This window comes from Lacerta agilis, chromosome 1 (assembly GCF_009819535.1).
Source record: "Lacerta agilis isolate rLacAgi1 chromosome 1, rLacAgi1.pri, whole genome shotgun sequence".
NCBI classification, from domain to species: domain Eukaryota; kingdom Metazoa; phylum Chordata; class Lepidosauria; order Squamata; family Lacertidae; genus Lacerta; species Lacerta agilis.
In genome coordinates, this window is record NC_046312.1 from 80,689,999 (window position 1) to 80,712,587 (window position 22,589).

The 22,589-nt window shown below is 41.6% G+C and overlaps 4 protein-coding genes across 4 annotated transcripts; 2 read left to right on the plus strand and 2 right to left on the minus strand.

The window, feature by feature from the left end:
• The first annotated feature begins 192 nt into the window (after positions 1-192).
• On the plus strand, positions 193-1,128 carry LOC117061069 (olfactory receptor 1009-like). Its single transcript, XM_033173751.1, has one exon. The coding sequence runs from the start codon at positions 202-204 to the stop codon at positions 1,126-1,128; it is 927 nt and encodes a 308-aa protein (XP_033029642.1). The 5' UTR covers positions 193-201.
• A 4,734-nt stretch (positions 1,129-5,862) lies between these two features.
• Positions 5,863-12,436, plus strand: LOC117051832 (olfactory receptor 1020-like). The gene is made up of 3 exons (XM_033158523.1): positions 5,863-6,446; positions 6,874-6,897; positions 11,527-12,436. Exons 1-3 carry the CDS (start codon positions 5,863-5,865, stop codon positions 12,434-12,436), a joined length of 1,518 nt encoding a protein of 505 aa, XP_033014414.1.
• A 4,528-nt stretch (positions 12,437-16,964) lies between these two features.
• Positions 16,965-17,903, minus strand: LOC117043234 (olfactory receptor 5AR1-like). The gene has a single exon (XM_033142744.1). The coding sequence runs from the start codon at positions 17,901-17,903 to the stop codon at positions 16,965-16,967; it is 939 nt and encodes a 312-aa protein (XP_032998635.1).
• Positions 17,904-20,662: 2,759 nt separating this feature from the next.
• LOC117051838 (olfactory receptor 1013-like) lies at positions 20,663-21,598 on the minus strand. Its single transcript, XM_033158535.1, has one exon. It carries the CDS (start codon positions 21,596-21,598, stop codon positions 20,663-20,665), a length of 936 nt encoding a protein of 311 aa, XP_033014426.1.
• Between the last annotated feature and the right edge of the window lie 991 nt (positions 21,599-22,589).

Here is a 22,589-nt window from a genome sequence, read left to right on the forward strand (position 1 = left end):
TTTGCACTGTTTGTATTAAATCTCATAGTCCTGACATCTTTCAGGGGTTAAAATCTCTCTTTCTGTCTTTTATTTATTTGTAAGAAAATACATATAGTTGGAAAGACTGATTCGCTTATTTCTGATAGCAGACTATTAAGAATTGTCCCATTCCTCACTCATCTTCATTTGTTTCCCTTTGATTCTGTCAGGGAGGAAAAGATGGCTGACAGGAACAGCAGTAGAGTGAGGGAGTTTGTGTTCATAGGATTCACTGATCATCCAGAGTTGACTGCCGCCATGTTTGCATTGTTTCTTGTGAACTATGTCATTACAATTGTGGGGAATCTTGGGATGCTTTTGTTAATTAGAGTTGATGCTTCCTTTCACACCCCCATGTATTTCTTCCTTAGTAATTTGTCCTTCTTAGACATTTGCTATTCAACCACCATCAGTCCCAGGCTGCTGATTGACCTCTTAAGGGAAAGGAAAGTGATTACGTATCCTGAGTGTTTAGTTCAATTCTATTTCTATGTAACTTTTGCCACCACTGAGTGTTACCTCCTGGCAGCTATGGCATACGATCGGTACATAGCCATCTGCAACCCACTCATGTACACAATCACCATGTCTCAGAAAGTTTGTGTACGTCTGGTGGCTGGTTCATACATTGCTGGATCTGTCAATGCTATGCTACACACAGGATGTTTGACTCGTTTATCTTTCTGTGGCCCTAATGTCATTGATCATTTTTACTGTGAGGGCCCCCCAGTTTTTCAACTTTCCTGTTCTGATACAAGTGTAAATTTGTATGTGATGTTTGCATTTGTGGGCTTTAACCTGGTGATCACTCATTTGACAGTTCTTGTCTCTTACTCTTATATTGCCGTCACTATCTTGAGAATCCATTCAGCTGAGGGTCGACACAAAGCCTTCTCCACCTGCTCCTCTCACCTGACGGCTGTCATCATCCTTTATGGAAGCTTTTTCTTTATGTATCTCCAACCTAGTTCATCAACCAAAGGAAAGAAAGTGGCCTCTTTGTTATATGCGGTGGTAATACCCATGCTAAACCCCCTCATCTATAGCTTGAGGAACAAGGAGGTGAAAAGTGCTTTGAGACGGGTAGTGGAGAAGTATATTCGCTAACAATATTAACTATTTGTACAGTAAGCTCTATATAAATATTGACTGCTGCATGATTGCAGTTATGTATCTGGCATCCGACTGAAGTTTGACTGGAACCCAGAAAGCAATAGGGAAAGGCAAGGAAGGATTACAGTGGGTCCATAAACACTGCCTGTGCTTCTTTCCAATATGCCATCTTGTCTGATTAAACAGCCAAAAACATCTATCCAGTGGTGCCTACAAGACTCAAGGAATATCCTCTTTGAGTAAGGGAATAGATAATAGTAGAGAAATATGCTTTAGGATGTTTTAAATTGTTGTCCAGTTTTACTGTGTAAATTCTGTTAAGTACATTTGTCATTGAAAAGCAGTATATACTGATTCTAAATAAATGGAAATAAATAACTAGATGTTCACAGTCCTTCTCATGCATTCTCTCTGGTATCGCGGAACAATCGTGTAAAGTAATGTAGTGTTATTCTCCTAACTTTGGGTAACACCATGGAGGGTAATTTTATCAGGCCATGAATAGAGGATAGAAACCTCAATTACTTTTAGCCAGGATAGCTAAATCAATCCTCTTTGTTTGGAAGCAGTATAAATCAAAGGCAAGAAACAGGAAGATGGTCAACACTATCATTCCCTGCAAACAGAAGCAGCTGGTTGGCTCATGTGGGAGGGCATCTCCTAGGGGCCAAGCCCCCCCATATTTTTAGGGAGGGGGCCAGGTCCCCAATGTTCAAAGGGGGTGCTGTTTTGGTGGAGAAGGAGCAGGGAAGCAGCTCCCAGGCAGTTGTGGTGGCAAGGGGAGGAGGAATGGTCACTGGCCATTGAAGGTGTGTTGCTGCCGCTTTCAGCTTTGCCTCCTGATGCCTCCCAATGACCTGATGTTATGCCCCCATTCTCCCTTGGAAATTGGCACCTCTATGTGGGAGACAGAATGCTGGGGTGAATGAGTCTTCATCTAATTCCACCCAAAAGTATGTATGGCAGCACATAAACAATTCATGAAGATACGATCAAGAGTACGATAGAAAAGCTGTGGATGGCATCCATTGTAGAAGAAGAAGAAGAGTTTGGATTTGATACCCCGCTTTATCACTACCCGAAGGAGTATCAAAGTGGCTAACATTCTCCTTTTCCTTCCTCCCCCGCAACAAACACACTGTGAAGTGAGTGGGCCTGAGAGACTACAAAGAAGTGTTTCTAGCCCAAGGTCACCCAGCAGCTGCATGTGGAGGAGTGGAGACGTGAACCCGGTTCACCAGATTACGGGTCTACCGCTCTTAACCACTACACCACACTGTCTCTCAGTGTATGTCCTACTTAGAGTAAACTCATGGATATCAATGGACATTAAGAATACAGGCCTATATATTTCAGTGGGTCTACTCTTGGTACATGTTAGATGAACACAACACTGTATTACCAATGCTTGAAAGGTTTCATCTCCTTAAAGGTAAAGGGACCCCTGACCATTAGGTCCAGTCGTGTCCGACTCTGGGGTTGCGGCGCTCATCTCGCTTTATTGGCCGAGGGAGCTGGCGTAGAGCTTCTGGGTCAAGTGGCCAGCATGACAAAGCCGCTTCTGGTGAACCAGAGCAGCGCACGGAAATGCCGTTTACCTTCCTGCCGGAGTGGTACCTATTTATCTACTTGCACTTTGATGTGCTTTCGAACTGCTAGGTTGGCAGGAGTTTATCTCCATACGTAGTCCTTATTAGCCTTAAGGAGTGTTTAATAATAATAAAAAAACACAATAAGAGGGGGAAACAGTTGTTGGCATGTTGGTCTCATGGCACCAATGCATTTAAAAAGCCCCAGGATGGATTATTAAATTGGGAGTCAAAAACATTGTTAATACCAGAAATCTTTTTTCTCCTATGACACAATAAACCCTATGTCTGTTGTTACAGCTATTTGTCAGCATTGAAGGTTTTATGAAAGAGACCTTGCTGCCCATACTGTAAGCTCCCGGACTTTGATAAACAGATTTTTCATGATTTCAACCCCCCCCCCCAACCTGTTTGACCTCATGCAATGGTAGGGCAAAAGAAAACTGTGCTGCTGAACTAGCACATCTGCTTAACTCACTTTGACATTTTGTCACCTGGGTGGGGCTGAGATGCTTCATCAGCTGAAGCTCCCTCTAGCTCATGAAGTAGGTTCCCTTTGCTAACAGGCTCTAGATTGATATTCTTGGTTAGTTCCTCCTAGTTACAGCACTAGTCACTGAAATAGGGATGTGAGGCTTATATTCAGATAGCCCCCTGGGAATGGGGAGTGAAGAATGGCTATCGATTGAACAGGGAGTGGCAATAGCTGCTGAATCAACTGCCTTCAGTGATAGGCCATTCTTCCTTCCTTCCTGTGAGGGAGTTTTACACAATCTTAGTAATGCTACTGAAAAAAGATAAATAGATTTTACTTGCTTGTTTTATTTACTTGCAACGACACACTTTTAAAATTGCCTGCTACCATGTAGATTTAAATGGTAACTTGTACTCTAGTTATGATAAAGTAGACAACATTTTAGTGGGTTTTAATTTGCACCAAATTGCTCATTGAATGTCACACAAAAACTCTGTGGGTGAACTCTTTTGTTTCCTTATCTTTTATAAGTGAAAGGAAATCATTTGGAAAACAGTAGAATTAGTCTCATTTTAGTAACTGAGCTCACAAAAAGAGAATCAGTAGTACTACTGGATCTCAGTTTAAGATGGAATTCAGCTCCATGTTCATGAGTTTTCTGAAAGCTTTTGTAATGTCTTTGTTCCTCAGGCTGCAGATCAGAGGACTGAGCATGAAGAAAAGCACTACAGTGTAGAACACAGACACATATTTGTCTTGCTCAAAGGCCTAGACAGAAGAAGGCTTCAGGTTATGAACTGTGCTGAGGAGGGCTGCACAGATGAGGAATGGTGGGAACCTCCCCCTTGATCAGGATCCCAAATCTTCCCAGGAGCAGTGGGACAGTATAGATTTGGAGCAATGGTTCGCAGAGGGACATAGTTCAGAAGACAAAAGTTGGGTGAACAGCTAGAAGAAGAAGAACAAGGAGACAGGGAGAGTTAACAGACTCTGGTTTGCTGGAAAGTGTCCAGGTGTCAAGGAGATTAGATAAGGTAGCTGCACAGAAGGCACAGTGTTTGCGAGATCAGGTTGCAATCAGAGGAAGTGACTGGGGGGGGGGGAGTGGATAGAAACCTTAATTGTGAGCACCTTTACTCCAAGATGGACACATTGTTCTTGAGCTGGGTTCATTAAAATCTCTTTGAGTAATATTTTTGCTTTGTTCTGCTTATCCACGACAAAAGGGGGGGGACTGCTTTCCCGAAGCCTGACACTCTAAGGACAGATAAGATGAAGATGTAAGAGATGAGAATGGTGGAGAGGGCAGCAAAGAAATGGGCTGTGTCCCAAGGGAAGGAGCAGGGCCAGCGCGTCCATTAAGGCGAACTAGGCGATTGCCTAGGGCGCCAAAATGGAGGGGGCGCTGGCCAGGCTTGGGTGGGGGGGCCTGGGACGAGCTAGCAGCAGCTTCTCCGCTGTAGCGGAGAGGTGCTGCTTGCCCCCTACACCACCCCCCAGATCCCGCTAAAGCAGGCTTTGGCGGGTGGCGGGCGGGCGCCAGAAGGTGGTCTGCTTGGGCACAAGAAACCCTAGCACCGCTCCTGGGAAGGAGATGGTCCTGTCCTCAGATAATAAGACAGATAGCATTCTGGGAGTGATAGGAGATGAGTAACAGGTGTCGCAGAAGGACAGGTGCCATGGGAAGAAGCACCACTCATTCAGAAAGCTATAAACTCCATGGTATCTCTAGCATGTATGGAGCTACTCAGGCACCTCAGTTGAGTGCCTTGCTCCATTTTGACAGGCCTGATATTTTTACCAGGAGCAGGGCCTTGAAAGTTTTCCTCTTCTTACTGAGTCCTAATTAGCCCTTAAGGGGGTTGTTTACAAGAAGAGGAAACAGTTGTTGTTGTTGGCATCTTGGTCTCATGGCACCATTGTATATAACTAGACCCAATGCAAATAATTACACTGGAAGTCAACAATCTTAGACCATTTCATATTGGATGATGTTGAGCTTTATGGACTATGTCATGCTGTACATGCTGAGCTTTTTCTATCAATGTAGCAACTTCAGGTCTTCCATTTTGTTTGTAGCAATTCAAGCTAAGAGTATGTTTCCTTATCAAACAGTGTAAGATGCATTTTAGAGAATTTTCTTGGAGAAATACAGAGTCCACTCTTGAAGCTAAGTAGGAGCAGTTGCACCAGTAGAAACTTCCACTGGAGAAAGAAAATAATGATATCCCAGGTAATTTCCTGATGGCGGGGTAGAAACAGCTAGAGCAACCTTTTGTTCAGAAGCAGGCTGACCAGTAATCAGCCAAGCAGGCTACATGTGGGTTAGGGTGTGGTTGTGGCTGAGTCCAACTCTGTCCTTCCTAAAGTTACATGCTCTTATGTTGTGTAAGGCTATTTATTGCAACACTATGTCAAGTAATGTAGTGACTCTGTTTTATTTCTGAAGCTGGAGAGATGGAAATTCTACGCAACTGACATTCATGAAGTTCTGTTCTCCACCAATGATTATTCTTTAATGACAATACTGCTGTCTTCTAGGGATTAAAACCTCTCTCTTTTAAAAACCCCATATAACTGTGGAGATTTATTACCTCATTTCAGACAGAAAACTACTAAGCAGTTTTCCTATTTTGTTTCTCTTTGATTCCATCAGGGGAAAAGATGGCTGACAGGAACAGCAGTAGAGTGAAGGAGTTTGTGCTCTTGGGATTCACTGACCGTCCAGAGTTGGCTGCCCCCTTGTTTGCATGGTTTCTAGTGAACTATCTCATCACTATTGTAGGAAATCTTGGGATTCTTATGCTAATCAGGTTTGATGCTCGACTTCACACCCCCATGTATTTCTTCCTTAGCAATCTGTCCTTCTTAGACATTTGCTATTCAACCACCATCAGTCCCAGGCTGCTGATTGACCTCTTAAGGGAAAGGAAAGTGATTACTTATACTGAGTGTCTAGTTCAATTCTATTTCTATGTAACTTTTGCCACCACTGAGTGTTACCTCCTGGCTGCTATGGCATACGATCGGTACATAGCCATCTGCAACCCACTCATCTACACAATCACCATGTCTCAGAAAGTTTGTGTTTCTCTGGTGGCGGGTTCATACATTGCCGGATCACTGAATGCTATGATACACACAGGATGTTTGACTCGTTTATCCTTTTGTGGTCCTAATGGCATCGATAATTTTTTTTGTGAAGGTCCTCCACTCTTTCAACTTTCATGTTCAGATACCAGCATCAATTTGTATGTGATGTTTGCTTTTGCTGGCTTTAACCTGATGAGCACCCATTTGACAGTCCTTATCTCTTACTCTTATATTGTTGTCACTATTTTGAGAATCCGTTCAGCTGAGGGCCGGCACAAAGCCTTCTCCACCTGCTCCTCTCACCTGCTGGCTGTCATCATCCTTTATGGAAGCTTGATCTTTATCTACCTCCAACCTAATTCAAAAAATGGAGGCAAAGTGACCTCTTTGTTGTATGCGGTGGTAATACCCATGCTAAACCCTCTCATCTACAGCTTGAGGAACAAGGAAGTGAAGAGTGCTTTGACACGGGTGATGGAGAAGCATATTGCCTAGCAATGTTAAGGTTTAGTGCTGATATGGAATGCTCCGTGAAGACTGCTGGAGGATAGCAGCTGTTTATTTGGTATTTGGCTGATGTTTGACTGGAATGTTAAAAAAGAATAAGTAATTTTGTGGCAGAAACTGGGCCATGTGGAAATGGACTACTTTCCAATAGGACTTCTCCAATAGCTGCCTCTCTTAGAGAACCAAAAGAAGTTGACAGCAACTTCCCAGTGAAGCCTTGAAGACTCATTGAATATCCTTTTTGACTAAGGGAGCAGAAGATAGAAGTGAAATATACTTTATGGTGTTTCAAGTTGTTGCTCAGCTTTACTGTATGAACTACTTTGAGTTGACATGTTGTTGAAAAGCTACATATATAGATACATATTCTGATCAAATAAAAGCCAATAACTAAATATTTGAAGCACTTTACATACATTCTCTCTGGCATCTTACCAAACCCCTGTAAGCTAAGCTCATTTTTTAGTCCTTACTTTGGACAAATTTCATGGACATTTATCTTATTAGGCATATTTATGTTGGCTAGATACCTCAATGGCTTCTAATCAGAATTGCTAACGGAAACCTCTTTGGATAAAAGAAGCATATATCTGGGACAAACAATAGGAAGATGGTCAGCACCAAAATTCCCTGCATGCAGAAGCTTCTGACTGGCTCAGGTTGGTAACAAGATGGTGAGCTAGATGAGCCTTCAACTGATTCAACAAGGCATTTAAATAATGTTTTAAATGGTCGTATTGAGGCTGATAGAGCATGAATTGATGAAGGCCACACAGTCTGAACCAGGTTATAATAGCTAATGCTATTAGTATTACATCAGTCCATACTGCTGAGAGTATTGTATTGATGTGATTACAGAGTCAGGGTGTTCTAGTGGACTGCAATGTATAAAAGACATGAGATTCCATGGGGAAGGGTTGCAAAAGCAGAAGTTGCTTCTCCCCGGAAGAGCATTAGTCTGCAATGTCCCAGTTTCTAGACACTACTCTCATTTCTTTTGTTTTGCTGCCACCTTTCAGTTTTTTTTAGCCAGGGAATGAGGTTATAGCATTGCTTCACCTTTTAAACACCCATTGTCTAGACTCTAGAGAAGGAACTTCTTGTTTTTTATTTATTAATCATTTTCTTCTGGTTGTCTTTGTTGGAGAAGTAGTTGATGCTCCACAGGGGAAAAAAACTGTGGTTTATTAGAATTTTATTGTAGCTGGGCTTGGAGGTGGTATACTAACTCAAGAACAACAGGTAGCTTCAATGACTGGAGTTCATGAGCTTTCTAATTTAGGTCTTTCATACATTAAAAAGGTGATTCCTGCCCTACTGGGTTTGTAAAATAAAAAATGCACTCTCCTAATACCAATCAGATAAAGTCCATATTATACCCATTGTTGTTAAAACCATTTTGCTGGAGGAAGGGAAAGTTAGAGTTGTGCAGCTTTTGCCAATCTGGTGACCTCCATATACTTGTGTTTACTTCTGGCTGGGCTGGCCAGAGTGCAGAACAGAAGTCAGTGGTATCCTAGTTGGTGCCTCCTACTTGTGAAACTGTAGAAGCTGCAGGGAAGTTTTGGAGAAGGTCACAGAACCCTGGTTCTCTTGGGTTACTTAGTATAATATTTTGGTTTTTTGAGAGCAGAGTCCTAACCATACTGACAATGTACCATGCAGATGGCTTTCTAGTGGAGATTTCCATTAAAAAGATCTGATAACATCATCATGCTTCTTCTTAGTGTTGTTGTTGTTGTTGTTGTTGTTGTTGTTGTTGTTGTTGTTATATTTATAATCCACCCTTCAACCCAAAGGTACCCAGGCAGCATACAAACAATTCATTAAACTACAACACAACAACAAAAACCATGGAGCACTAATCCTACTCAGAATATCAATGGATATGACTAACATAGCTGGTAAATTTCAGTGGGTCTACTCTGTATATAAGTTGGATAAAACCCGATAATGGCAAATAGTGTTATAAAACAGCAAACCAGCTGTTTTCATGATGACACATTTTTAAATAAGTTGGTGGAATCTTATTTAAAAAATTGTCACATGAAAGCAGTGACTTTGGCTGCATGTATATACATGAATGTAAGAAGCACCACACATTCAGAAGCCTACAAACTCCAGGATGTTCATTGTGTGTATGGAGTTACACAATTGCCTGAGTTGAGGGCCTTGCTCCATTTTGAAAGGTCTGCTATTTTTACAGGAACAGTGGCTTGAAAGCTTTCCTCGAGTGCTAATTAACCCATAAGGAGTTGGTACCCAAGGTGGGGGGGGGGTGTTGGCACGTTGGTCTCATGGTACCATTGCATTTAACTTTGATGCAAGGCAGATTATTAAACTGGAAGTCAACAACCTTAGAGCAGTAAACAAGACACCATTAACTATTTGACGCTGTGGAGCAGGAGTTGTCAACCTGGTCCCTACTGCCCACTAGTGGACATTTCAGGATTCTAGGTGGGCGGTAGGGGGTTCTATGGCACAAGCTGAATCCTCCTTCCATAGAGCACTGGTGGGCGGTAAGGAAATTTTACCATCAAGAAAGATGCATTAGTGGGTGGTAGGTATAAAAAGGTTGACTACCCCTACTGTAGAGCTTTATGGTCTATGTTATGTTGCACATGCTGAACTTCTTGAATCAATGCAGCAACTGCAGGTCTTTCACTATATACGTAGCAATTTTAGTTAAGAGTATGCTTGCCTATCAAACAGTGTAAGATGCATCTTAGAGGACCTTGGAGGAATACAGATTCCACTCTTGGATCTAAGGAAGAGCAAATGATCCAGTAGATGCTTACAGTGGAAGACACAAGGAAAGGAAAGAATGATATCCCAGGTAACTTCCTGATGATAGGATAGAAGCTGCTAGACCAGCCCATTGCTCAGAACCATGCTGACCAGGATAGGTTACAGGTGAGTAAAGGTGAGGTTGTGGATGATAAGAATTTCCAAGCCTCCAGACTCCTTCTGATGGCTTATAAGAAAGTCATGGAAAAAGAGAGGGTCAAAGAAGGCAGAACTCCTTATTGAGGGAGATGAAAGGAGCTGGTGGGCAGAGCCTGTCTGGTCTGATAGGAGGACAGGGAAGAGAGTGCAGCCTAAATGACGCGAGGAGCCGAAGATCTGGGGAGTCTTGGAGCCCAAGATTGCGAAGTTCATCAAAAGGCTATTGACTGCTTTAAATATGGCCTGATTCAGGAATTTCAACCTGGAGATTACTGTTCTAAAGGTCAAAGCATGTGAGATAGGCTCATATCTACAGTGGGTTAAAAAGAAGTTCTAATTGAATCCCTTCTCTTGAAAAAAATGAAACTGCACATTTAACTTACGATTGCCTTTACTCTCCAAGTGTCCCTATTTTCCAGGGACGTCCCTGATTTAGAGAAGTCATCCCAGTTTCTGGTTTGATCCCAGAATGTCCCACTTTCCCTTAGGATGTCCCTATTTTCATTGGATAAATGTTGGAGGGTATGGAGTTATTCGACTCCCCAAGCCACCTGAAGACAATCCTGCATAGGGAAGTATTTTTTTTAAAAAAAAAGTTTCATGTTTTATTATGCTTTTATATATGTTGGAAGCTGCCCAGAGTGACTGGGGCGACCCAGTAAGATGTGTGGGGTATAAATAGTAAAATCATCATTATGGAATGGAACGTCCCTATTTTCATCATAGAAATGCTGGAGGATATGAAATAATAGTGCCAATATTTTGTGTTTGGACACTTTGAACAGAATCAATTAACTTTTTTCTCTTAAATGAATGTAACTATTACAAAGCACGCACACACACACACACACACACATTACAGGAAGATGGTGTACTAAGTGCTGCAAGCAAGGAGATTTCAATGTTTCTGCATGTATGTTTTTGAAAGGGCTCTGCTGAAATATTCTCAGAATTAAACTGCAAAATGCAGTGTAATTTAAGAGCCAATGTTTTCCATGTGTTTTCTTTAACAGAATGAGATGTGCACATATGGTGGTCACCCTTTGGAGACAGGCCTAGTTCATTACTGATAATAATCACTTAGTGTTCAATACCAGCAAGTTGGCCACAGACGGAGGTGTTTCTGGGGAATCTTCGCACGTGGGAATGTGGGCTCAGCCTCCCTCTGTCCTCCCTATATCATATGGTTGCCGTATTTCAAAAAGTGAAAATCCGGACACAAAAGGTTTTTGAGGTTTTTTTTTGCCAAAGTTGTTTAGCTTTTTTAATTTTGGCTAAAGCTGTTTAGGTTTTTTTTTGGAAATCACAAAAAATGACACTGCCAACATGAATTGACATGTGTCTGGATTGTCCCATACATTTTTGTTGATTTACAGACGGACACTGCTTAAGACTGCAGTATATCATATATGTCTGGGAAGTTCTGGACATATGGCCACCCTACTATATCACCCTCTCTTTATGCTGTGTAAAGCTATGTTTACTGCCTTATTTCAAGGTAACAGAGTGCCACTGCTTTAAATTCTGAAGGAGGAGAAATGGAAACACCATCCTCATATGATAAAGCTCTTCTCCGCCAATGGTGATCCTTTGAAGTTTAAATTCCAGCCATAATTCAGGGGTTAAAACCTCAATTTCTCTATTTAAAAAAGCACATATAGCAGTGAAGACTGATGACCTCATTTCTGATAGTGAATGATTTCCAAATCTTCCCACTCCTCACCCATCTCCATTTTGTTTCTCTTTGATTCCATCAGGGGGGGAAATGCCTGACAGGAACAGCAGTAGAGTGAAGGAGTTTGTGCTCTTGGGATTCACTGACAGTCCGGAGTTGGCTGCCATCTTGTTTGCATTGTTTTTAGTGAATTATCTCATTACAATTGTGGGAAATCTTGGGATGCTTATGTTAATCAGGGCTGATGCTCGATTTCACACCCCCATGTATTTCTTCCTTAGTAATTTGTCCTTCTTAGACATTTGCTACTCAACTACCATCAGCCCCAGGCTGCTGAAAGACCTCCTAAGGGAAAAGAAAGTGATTACTTTCAATGAGTGTATAGTTCAATTCTATTTCTATGTAACTTTTGCCACCACTGAGTGTTACCTCCTGGCTGCTATGGCATATGACCGCTACATGGCCATCTGCAACCCACTCATCTACACAATCACCATGTCTCAGAAGGTTTGTGCTTTTCTGGTGGCTGCTTCATACATTGCCGGATCTGTCAATGCTGTGATACACACAGGTTGCATGACTCGTTTATCATTTTGTGGTCCTAATGTCATTGATCATTTTTACTGTGAAGGCCCCCCACTCTTTCAACTTTCCTGTTCTGATACCAGCCTCAATGTCTTTGTCATGTTTTCATTTGCTAGCTTTAACCTGATGAGCACCCATTTGACAGTCCTTATCTCTTACTCTTACATTGTTGCCACTATTTTGAGAATCCGCTCATCTGAGGGCCGGCACAAAGCCTTCTCCACCTGTTCCTCTCACCTGCTGGCTGTCATCATCCTTTATGGAAGCTTGATCTTTATCTACCTCCAACCTAATACATCAAGAAATGGAGGCAAAGTGGCCTCTTTGTTGTATGCGGTGGTAATACCCATGCTAAACCCTCTCATCTACAGCTTGAGGAATAAGGAAGTGAAGAGTGCTTTGAGACGTGTGATGGAGAAGTATGTTGCCTGACAATGTTAAAGCTTATAATTGATATAGGACTTTTGGTACAGACTGCTGCATGGTTGCTGCTGTGTCTCTGACATTTGGCTGATGTTTAGCTGGAAGATGAAAATTTAAGAGAGAGAGGGAGAAAGAAAAAAAGAAAATATTTCAATGGGTCAGAAGCTGGACTACTGTGGAAATATATCCAGGACTTCTCTCTTGTATGATATCTTCAATAGCCACTTCCTCTGAAAGAGCCAAGAGTAATTGATAGCATCTGCCCAGTGAAGTCTACAAGTCTCAAGGAATATCCTCTTTGAGGAAGAGAACAAAAGATGTATGAACTTTATTATACACTTGTTGAAAAGCAGTATATACATATCCTCATTAAATAAAAACCAATAATTGAATGCTTAAAGTGCCTCACATATACATTCTCTCTTTCACCCTACAGCCACACTGTAAGGTAAGCTTGTATTATATTCCTAACATTGGAGAAATACATGGAGAAAGATATTACTGGGCAAACTGTTGTAGGATAGATTCATCTAGTATAGCTATATGAAATCTGTTTGGTTAGATGCAATATATATCTGGGACAAACAACAGGAAGATGACCAGTGATATCTTTTCTTGCATGCATAAGCTTCTGGGTGGCTTGTGTTGGAGACAAGATGTGTCTTCATCAGATTCAGCATGGCACTTAATATAATAGATAGTAGTGCTGAGACTGAGGGAGCATGGATTGAGCAAGGTAACCCACTATGACTGACTTGAAGTCTTAACCTGGTCATAATAACTAATGCTTTTAGTATTATATCAGTCCACACTGTTGGGAGTATTGTGATGATGTGAGTACAGAGTCAGGGTGTTCTAGTGAACTGCTTTGTATAAAAGACATGAGATTCCAGGTGGAAGGAATTTATTTATTATTTATTTACTTACTTATTTTACTTCATAAAATTCATATGCTATTTGATTGTACAGAAACTTCAATATGGTTTCCAGAAATGAAAAAACAATAACATTATCAGTAAAAAGTTTTGCAACTGTAATTTAAAATACACAGAACATTAAAACAGCAGTAAAATAGACCAAAACAATTAAAACTCCTACAAAATTTCTAAACATCTAGGTAGGCTTATCTGAATAAGAATGCCTTTAGCAGGTACAGCAAGGAATACAGCAAAGGCACCTGTCTGATATAAAAAAATCATGGAGTTCTAAAGTGTCATTGCTGGCACACTAAATGATGTGTTCTTACAGATGTGGTGCAGGTATTTTATTGACTTGTAAATGTGCCAATTCTGTCCAGTGTGTACACACATGGGGTAAGGTGATATCGTTGGTAAACTGGTCGTTAAGGGCTTTAAATACTAACAGTAACACCTTGAACCTGGCCCTGTCACAGATTGGCAACAAGTGCAGACCTCTGAACACAGGTGTTATACGTTTGAGGAAGGACTTCTAGCAGGAGGTGGGTTACACCTCACACAGTGGTTGGCAACAATATGTTTGCTAAGATGAACCTGATCAGGAGTGCTTTAAACTAATTCCTAAGGGGAAGGGAGACAGTATTGCAGATGATAGGTGTACACCTGATACTGGGGATAATAGCTTCATTGCTGCACAGAAAACTAAAGTGGTGCTACAGAAACTTGGTAAAAGGCAAGCAACTACAAGAAGGAAGCAGCTGGTGGGAATGACTCATGGTTTCTGTTGTCTCCATACTATTGCACAGAGTATGGGAAACAAGCAAGTTGAATTTGAACCTAATGGGTATTAATGAAACTTGTGGGATGGGACTCATTACTGGAATGTAGAAATTGAAGGGTTTAACCTGTTCAAAAGAAATTGTCCAAACATTTGTAAAAACAAAAATATGAGGCAAAATGTTCAGGCTCTATTCTCATTTATTTATTTATTTTAAAAAAAGAAGCTAGCCTTTCCCCACCTTTCAGTGTTCTTAGCCAAGGAATAAAGTTATAACATTGGTTGACCTTTAAAACACCCACTGTATAGACCGTGTTGTTGTTGTTAACATCTATACTCTGCTCTTCAGCCAAATGGTTAACAGAGTGGCTTACATACAATCATTTAAACAAGACAGTTCCTGCCTGCAAGTGAGCTCTGCTTCTTGTTATGTAAGCCAGGGGGTGCTGTATAAATGTAATGCTTTTTGGACCCTTGAGCCCCTGTAGTTTCCATAGTGCAGTACTCCAAGGTGAGTTTCTTCTTTTAGTCTTGCCTTATAGTAATAAAGGACATTTGTTCATTGAGAGGCTTTCCTGATTTGTTGTTGTTGTTTAGTCCTTCAGTCGTTTCCGACTCTTCGTGACCCCATGGACCAGAGCAGGCACTCCTGTCTTCCACTGCCTCCCGCAGTTTGGTCAAACTCATGTTGGTAGCTTCAAGAACACTGTCCAACCATCTTGTCCTCTGTCGTCCCCTTCTCCTTGTGCCCTACATCTTTCCCAACATCAGGGTCTTTTCCAGGGAGTCTTCTCCTGAGGTGGCCAGAGTATTGAAGCCTCAGCTTCAGGATCTGTCCTTCCAGTGAGCACTCAGGCCTGATTTCCTTAAGAATGGATAGGTTTGATCTTCTTGCTCAACAGAAGTGTTTTTGCACATGTGGCATGTTGCATGTAGATAAATATGCACAGCAGTGATGCAATGTGGATAACTGGTCTGCTTTTCTCAATTTTAATACAGATGTGAGGGTGTATTTGCATCAATACTGCATGTAGTATTAGCTGTGACTTGTGCCCTTTTGTGAAGGGATATCTTTGAAATGAACCTAATAGGGTGTACTTTTTCCAACTGCTTGCTATGGAGTCATCCCAGAAGTTTCAGTCAACCTCATTCTGCACAGATTATTTTGAAATTTCAAATTGCAAATGAAATTGCTCACTCAATGTCAGAAAAGAACTCTGGTTGAACTCCTTTGTTTTCTGAGTTTCTAGCAAGTAGGAAATTGAGGATCAGCTATAAGTGAAAGGAAATAGTTCAGAAACATACAAGACAAGTTCAAATAGAACCTATAGAACCAAATCACAAAAAACATGAAGTAATAACATTGCATTTCTGTTTAAGATAGGACTTAGCTTCTTGTTGATGAGTTTTCTGAAAGCTTCCTTAACATCTTTGTTCCTCAAGCTGTAGATAAGTTTATTTCTCCCAATAAACTTATTCTTGCACACAATTTTGCCCGATATAAAGCATGCTTTTTTAATTTCCACCAATTTATGCATTCATATGCACATTTCACCGTAGTTTGTGAATATTACTTGACTGGGGATGTGTATTGCAAAAAGGTAAGTTCACCTTTCAATGTGCACTGAATCACATCTCTCCCTCATCATTAGGCTGTGGGAGGTAAGAGTGCATTGAGTGGTAAGAAGCTACTGCATAGTTCCACTATAGGCTTGCCCGTGTTTACTTCTGGTTGGGCTGCCTAGAATGCAGAGCAGAAGTCAGTGGCACCCTAGCTGATGCCTCATACTTGTGAAATTGCAAAAGCCACAGGAAAGCTTTGGAGGAGGCCACAGAATCCCGGTTTTCTTGGGTTACTTAGTATAGTATTTTGGATTTTTGAGAGTAGAGTCTTAACAACACTGACAATGTACTAGGCAGATTGCATTCTAGTGGTGATTTCCATGAAACATATCTGATAACATTACCAAGAAAAAAACACAGTTGGTCTCTAAGGTGCTACTGAAGAGAATTTTCTATTTTGATAACATCAAGCTTCTTCTTCTTCTTCTTCTTCTTCTTCTTCTTCTTCTTCTTCTTCTTCTTCTTCTTCTTCTTCTATTTATAATCAACCCATCAACCAAAAGATATCCAGGACAGTAAACAAACAATTCATTAGATCAAAACACAACAATATGACATAAAAACCATGGAGCATTAGTCCTACTCAGAATATAAATGGATATAACTAACATAGCTGATAAATTTGAGTGGGTCTACTCTGGGTATAAGCTAGTTGGATACAACCCGATGATAAGAATTAGTGTTATAAAATAGCAAACCAGCTGTTTTCATGATGACACATTTTTAAAGAAGATGGTGGAATCTTCCTGTTATGTATGCTAGGAGGTGCTGTATTTGAATGTAATGCTTTTTGGACCCTTGAGCTCCTGTGCTTTTCATGGTGCAGTACTCCAAGGGGAATTTCTTCTTTTAGTCTTGTCTTGTATAAATAACGGGACACTTCCTTCTGATATCTTCCTTATATCCCAACACAACACTTCCCATCTCTCCCATTGAGGTGGTCTGATGGAATGCCTGCTTTCAGGTGACCCCTCACACTTGTTAAATTTCAGAGTCCACAAGAAGTTTCAGTCAACCTCATTCAGCACAAATGATTTTGAAATTTCAAATGACATTGCTCAATGAATGTCAGATAATAACTCTGTGGTTGAACTCCTTTGTTTTCTGATTTTCTAGCTAGTAGGAAATTGAGGATCAAATAGTTCCGAAACATACAAAACAAGTTGAAATAAAACCTATAGAACCAGATCACAAAAACATTAAGTAATAACATTGCATTTCAGTTAAAGATAGAACTTAGCTTCTTCTTGATGAGCTTTCTGAAAGCTTCCTTAACATCTTTGTTCCTCAGGCTGTAGATCAGAGGATTGAGCATGGGGTTCACTACTGAGTAGAACACAGAAGCCCATTTGTCTTGATCCAAGGCATAGACAGAAGTGGGCCGGAGATACATGAAAAACCCAGGCCCATAATATAAAGTTACACCTGTGAAATGGGACCCACAGGTGGAGAAGGCTTTGAGCCTCCCCGAGGGCATTCTCAGGACAGCTGCTAAAATGAAGATGTAAGAGAGAAGGATGACTGAGAGGGAGCTCATCTCAACAAAGCCAACAAAGGCAAAAAGCAAAATCTCATTAATGTGGGTGTCAGAACAAGCGATTGCCAGCAGTGGAGGGATATCACAGAAGAAATGGTTGATGAGGTTGGAACTGCAGAACTGCAGGCTGAAGGTGGCTGTTGTGTGTATCATGGCATTAGTTGTGCCAGCAATGTATGATCCAAGTAGGAGCCGGATGCAGAGGGACTTGGACATGGCAGTGGAATAGAGCAATGGGTTGCAGATGGCCACATAGCGGTCATAGGCCATCACTGCTAAAATGTAGCACTCGGCAATCACAAAGGCAGCAAAGAAGTAGAACTGGGCAGTACATTCAGGGAAGGAGATGGTCCTGCTCTCAGATAACAAGTCAGACAGCATTCTGGGAGCAATGGCAGATGAGGAGCAGATGTCACAGAAGGAAAGGTGCCAGAGGAAGAAGTACATAGGATTGTGAAGGTGGGAATCAAGTGAGATCAAGATGATCATGCCCACATTTCCTACAACATTGACCAAATAGATGATCAGGAATACCACAAAGAATAAGACTTTCATACCTGGATCATTTGAGATGCCCTGGAGAAGGAATTCGGTGACAGTGGTACTGTTTTCATTCACCATTTTTAGGAAAAGATACAGTGGTCTGAAGAAATGTAGGAAATGTGGATGGCAGGGTTGTTTTAAATATTAATTAGTCTAAGAGATGTCAAAGTTTGCTTGGGTCCCAGCTGCTCTGTGAGGCTGTGTCTTACCAAGGCTTCTTGTGGAGATTTTAGAAGATTCAGAGTTCCTGAGTGATGCTCCCCTTTGTCTTTTCCTTAAACCTTTCTACAGGTGGGAGAGATGAATTCCAAAGTTTTGATCATTGGTTAAGTCAGCATCCTACTGATCCCTGTAAACTCCTGGATATCTATTTATTACTCATTGAGTTTCCTACCTCTGAAAAATGAAGTGATTATTACAGAGTAGGAAAGGTAGAGGCTGAGATCTCTGTCCCCAGAGGATTTCTGATCTCTGATTCCCTCATCAGGAGACATATCTTTTCAGAGCTTTCAAGGGTATAGGCATCCCATGCAATTTGCTTTCTCATTGTGCTCACTGTCATTTCCCCTCCCCTCCTGCACAGGAAAATATATGGCACCCATTTCTCTTGCTTTCTGGGAGGGTTTCCAACATCTTGGGACTAATTGTGGTTCATCAGGGGCCCTAATTTTCCTTCCTGCACCTGGCATCACCAATGCTCTCAAGGACTAGCAGGACTCTGAAGAGTGTGGAGTGGAGGCAGATGACCAGTGCAGTAATCCAGACAAGGGGACCATTGATTTAAGGGGCCTCCTCTGCAGGAGCCAGGGGAGATATGAGAGTCAGGACAGACTAGGATGGAGGAAGGCACACCAGATGGGGCAGCAGTGGAAGAAGATGTTCACCTTCTGTGCCACTAGAAGTCTCAGGTTGCAGGAGCACAACCCATCAGGGAAGGACATATAAGCTGGTGGAGGGGTGGAGTTTGGCCGTTGCTGCAACTGCTCCATAAGTCCCTGACTTATAGGTGCTGGCTCCCTGGGACCCTGGGTGCCCGAGCACCCTCAGAAATCCTCATGTGCTAGGGCTATGCTGGCACTCCTGCCCAGACCTGTAGCTGCCTAGAGGGTACAGGTGTGTGTGTGTGTGTGTGTGTGTGTGTGTCTGGAGTCCCGTGGGAACTGCTGTAAGCATTCCACTTGGCAATGAAGAGTTAGCTACCAGATTTGTGCCTTCCTTATCTGAGAATGGCCGTGATGTCAGCTATGGGCAGGTAAAAATGCAGCTTCCTGTTGAAAACAGAGTTTGCCAATGCTGCCAACTAGCAATAACTGCAGACACCTGATCCCTTCCCAACATTTTTTGATTTCACAACACGTTGGCAAAAGAAACAGGGTTTGTAGGTATCAACAACGAATTGATCGGCAGCACCTGCAAACTCCTGTGCCTTTGTGTGCATGGTTTAACTGATAAGTTCAGGTGTGAGAGATCCGTTTTTTGATCTCCATTCCAGTGAGCATGCCCTGCCTAGCATCAAAAAGGCCCTGTCACAGGCCAGAACCAGCCAGGAAGCCCCTGGTAGTGGCCCTACCAACAAGGCCTCACCTGCTGATTGTAGGATCCAAAATGGTTGGTAATAGTGGAGGAAGGTGCTCTTTTAGGGACTTGGGTACCAAGCCACTTAGGGCTTTATATGCTTCATCATACATGTCAAACATACCTTCTCATACATACTCCAGTGGAACAGTTGCCCCATGCAATGAATTGTTATCTAGAATGGGGATGGGGAATCTGTGGCCCTCTGGATGTTATTGGACTACAACTCCCATTGTCCCTGTGCATTGATCATGCTGGATGGAGTCCAGCTACATCTAGAGGGCCACAGGACGTTGAATTACTGCTTCTTCAGCACTGATGTAATAGCCACCAACACCCAGAACAAATAACCCTTTGCAATAACAGAGGCCAGTTTTATCATATACTTTCGAATTTATTATCACTGTTTTATGAAACAGGAAACATACAATTTTATAAGAAAATGTTATATTTATACTTATTTTCAAATTACATTATAACATCTCAACTAAATAACTGAGGTATGAACTTTGTTATGCTCATAGACATTCTATGTGAGAGCAATATATTGATCTAGGATATACACAAGTGGCTAATATTGCAATCCTATGCAGCATGGCTTATAAGAAGTAAGTCTCATTGAGTTAAATGCAGAGATAAGGTAGTAATTCAGTTCAGTAAACATCTTAATGAGAAACATCTTAATGAGAAACATCTTAATGAGAAACTCTAATTTTTTCTTCCAGAAGCAATATGCAGCCCAAAAGGCAGCCATCCTTTGAAATGGGCACTTCTCTGAATTTGTGATGCAGTTTTCCAACTAAATTATGTGTAAAAATGCATTGTATTTGGGGAAATGGGCACTAAAGTGCTGATGAATTTTTGTGAGGACTTAAGTACAGAACTGAACCTAAGTTTGGTAAACCGAAAAATGTGGGACATTTAAAATGACAGATTTATACATCCTTAGTTAAATGAGATGCCCCGGTAAGTGGGTATAGGATGGCAGCATGGGGTTCAGATACTTTATCAGGGAAAATGATCTAAAATGATTGTTATCTGCAGCAATAGTCAGCCTCAAAATGGGCAGAGGGAGAACAGGAAGAATTAGTCCAACATGAATGAGTCTTATGAGAATGAAAAATAGTGTCTCACAAATAATGCATTATACAAATGAGGTTCTGAGGACACATCTACATAAGAACACATGACAAAAGATCTTACTAATGAGTAATAATGCTAAGCTACTAGAAATAAAACTGAATGCTTCCAGTTATACTCATTCATGCTGCCCTCCATTTCATTGCCAGTTTCCTCAGAGCATGTTTTACATCCTTGTTCCTGAGGCTGTAGATGAGGGGATTAAGCATAGGGATCACTACTGTGTAGAAAACAGAGACCACTTTGTCCCTCTCCAAAGCATAGCTGGAGCTGGGCCGTGAGTAGATGAAGAGGATGGAGCCATAGTACAAAGTAACTGCAATCAGATGAGAGGCACATGTGGAGAAGGCTTTCAGTCTCCCTTCAGTGGAACGGATCCTCAAGATGGCAGCCAGAATGAAGGCATAGGAGGCAAGGATAAGTGCAGAGGGTGTAATTACATTAGAAGCCAAAATGAAGTACAACACGGACTGATAGCTCTTGGGCACATTGCAGGATAGCTTCACCAATGGAGGTAAGTCACAGAAGAAGTCATCAATGACGTTGCCATCACAGAAGCTCAATGTGAAGGTTTCACTAGTGATTAAGGTAGAATTGATGAACCCACCTAGATAGGAGAGGGCCACCAGTGCTGTGCACAGCTTTCTGGACATGGCAGTGGCATACAACAATGGCTTGGCTATGGCCACATAACGGTCATAGGCCATGGCTGCCAGAAGGTAGCACTCGCTATAGGCAAGGGCAGCTGAGAAGAAGAATTGGGAGGCACAACCACCAAAGGAAATGCTCTTGTCTTCAGAGATGCAGTTCACCAAGATCTTTGGTGTATATACAGAGGAATACCACAGATCCAGGAAGGAAAGGTTCCCAATGAAGAAATACATGGGCGTATGGAGGTGAGAGCTACTGCAGATTAGAGCAATTAATGTGATATTTCCTGCCAGGCTGACAATATATATTATTAGAAACAGTACAAATAAGATCAGCTGCAATTTAGGGTTTGTTGTGAAACCCAGGAGAATGAAGTTGGTCACTGTGGTGAGATTTCCTTCCTCCATGAAGCTATGTGGGATTAGCTGGTAAGGAAATCGAAGACATACACTGAAGTTCTGGCATATCAGAATAGCATTAGTTCTCAATGAGCTACATCAGGGATGGAGAACCTCAAGACCTTATCTATGACACACCCTCTCCATGCTACAATTCCCCTAGAGATGGGCAAGAAATTCTATTCAGGTCTAATTTGAAGTCAAATCTATCAAATTTGCACTTCTGGAACCACTATGCAAACCGAGACACAGCTATCCTTTGAAATTTACACACATTCAAATTTTACTATCTGGTTTGCCAACCAAACATTATTTACAAAAGTGCATATATTAGGGGAATGTGGATATTAAAAATGTGTATTTTAGTGAAAACTGTGTATGCAGATGTGTTTTTTAGGAGAAATTTAAACTAAAATGCTGATGAATTTTCATGAGGATTTCATTATTATTATTTTACAACTTGCTGCAAAATGTGAAGAACGGAATTTAAAATGGGGAAAACAGAGAACTGAAATGGACAGATCCATCCATCAAATCTCCCCTCCCTGGGGCGTCTTGAAGACTTTGGCTTGGCTGAAATGAGTCCCTGAACTGTGATAATGCCTTTTACTTGACTGGATGGATCTCTGTTTCTCTCTCTCACTCTATATATCGGTGTGTACTGAAATCTCTGATTTTTCCTCAGGCAGAATGCAGCTTACTGTGCAGAGGTGTCACACCTGCTGCTTCACCCAGTTTTGCCCTGGCCCCTGTACATCACTGACTTGTGGTCCTTGGAAGCTTGCCACCTTGGAAGTCCCCACCTCTGAGCTAAATGGCTTGTGGTGTTCTTAGCATCTGGAAAATAGGAGATCTCTGATCTTAACAAGTAGCAGAGGACAACAGTGGAAAAGGATGCAGCCAATGCTCTTACACACCCCAAATTCTTCCACAGCCCTGTTGCCCCATCCAACGTGTTATATAAAGATGCAAATTTAATTTATTGTTAAAAGTTTTGATT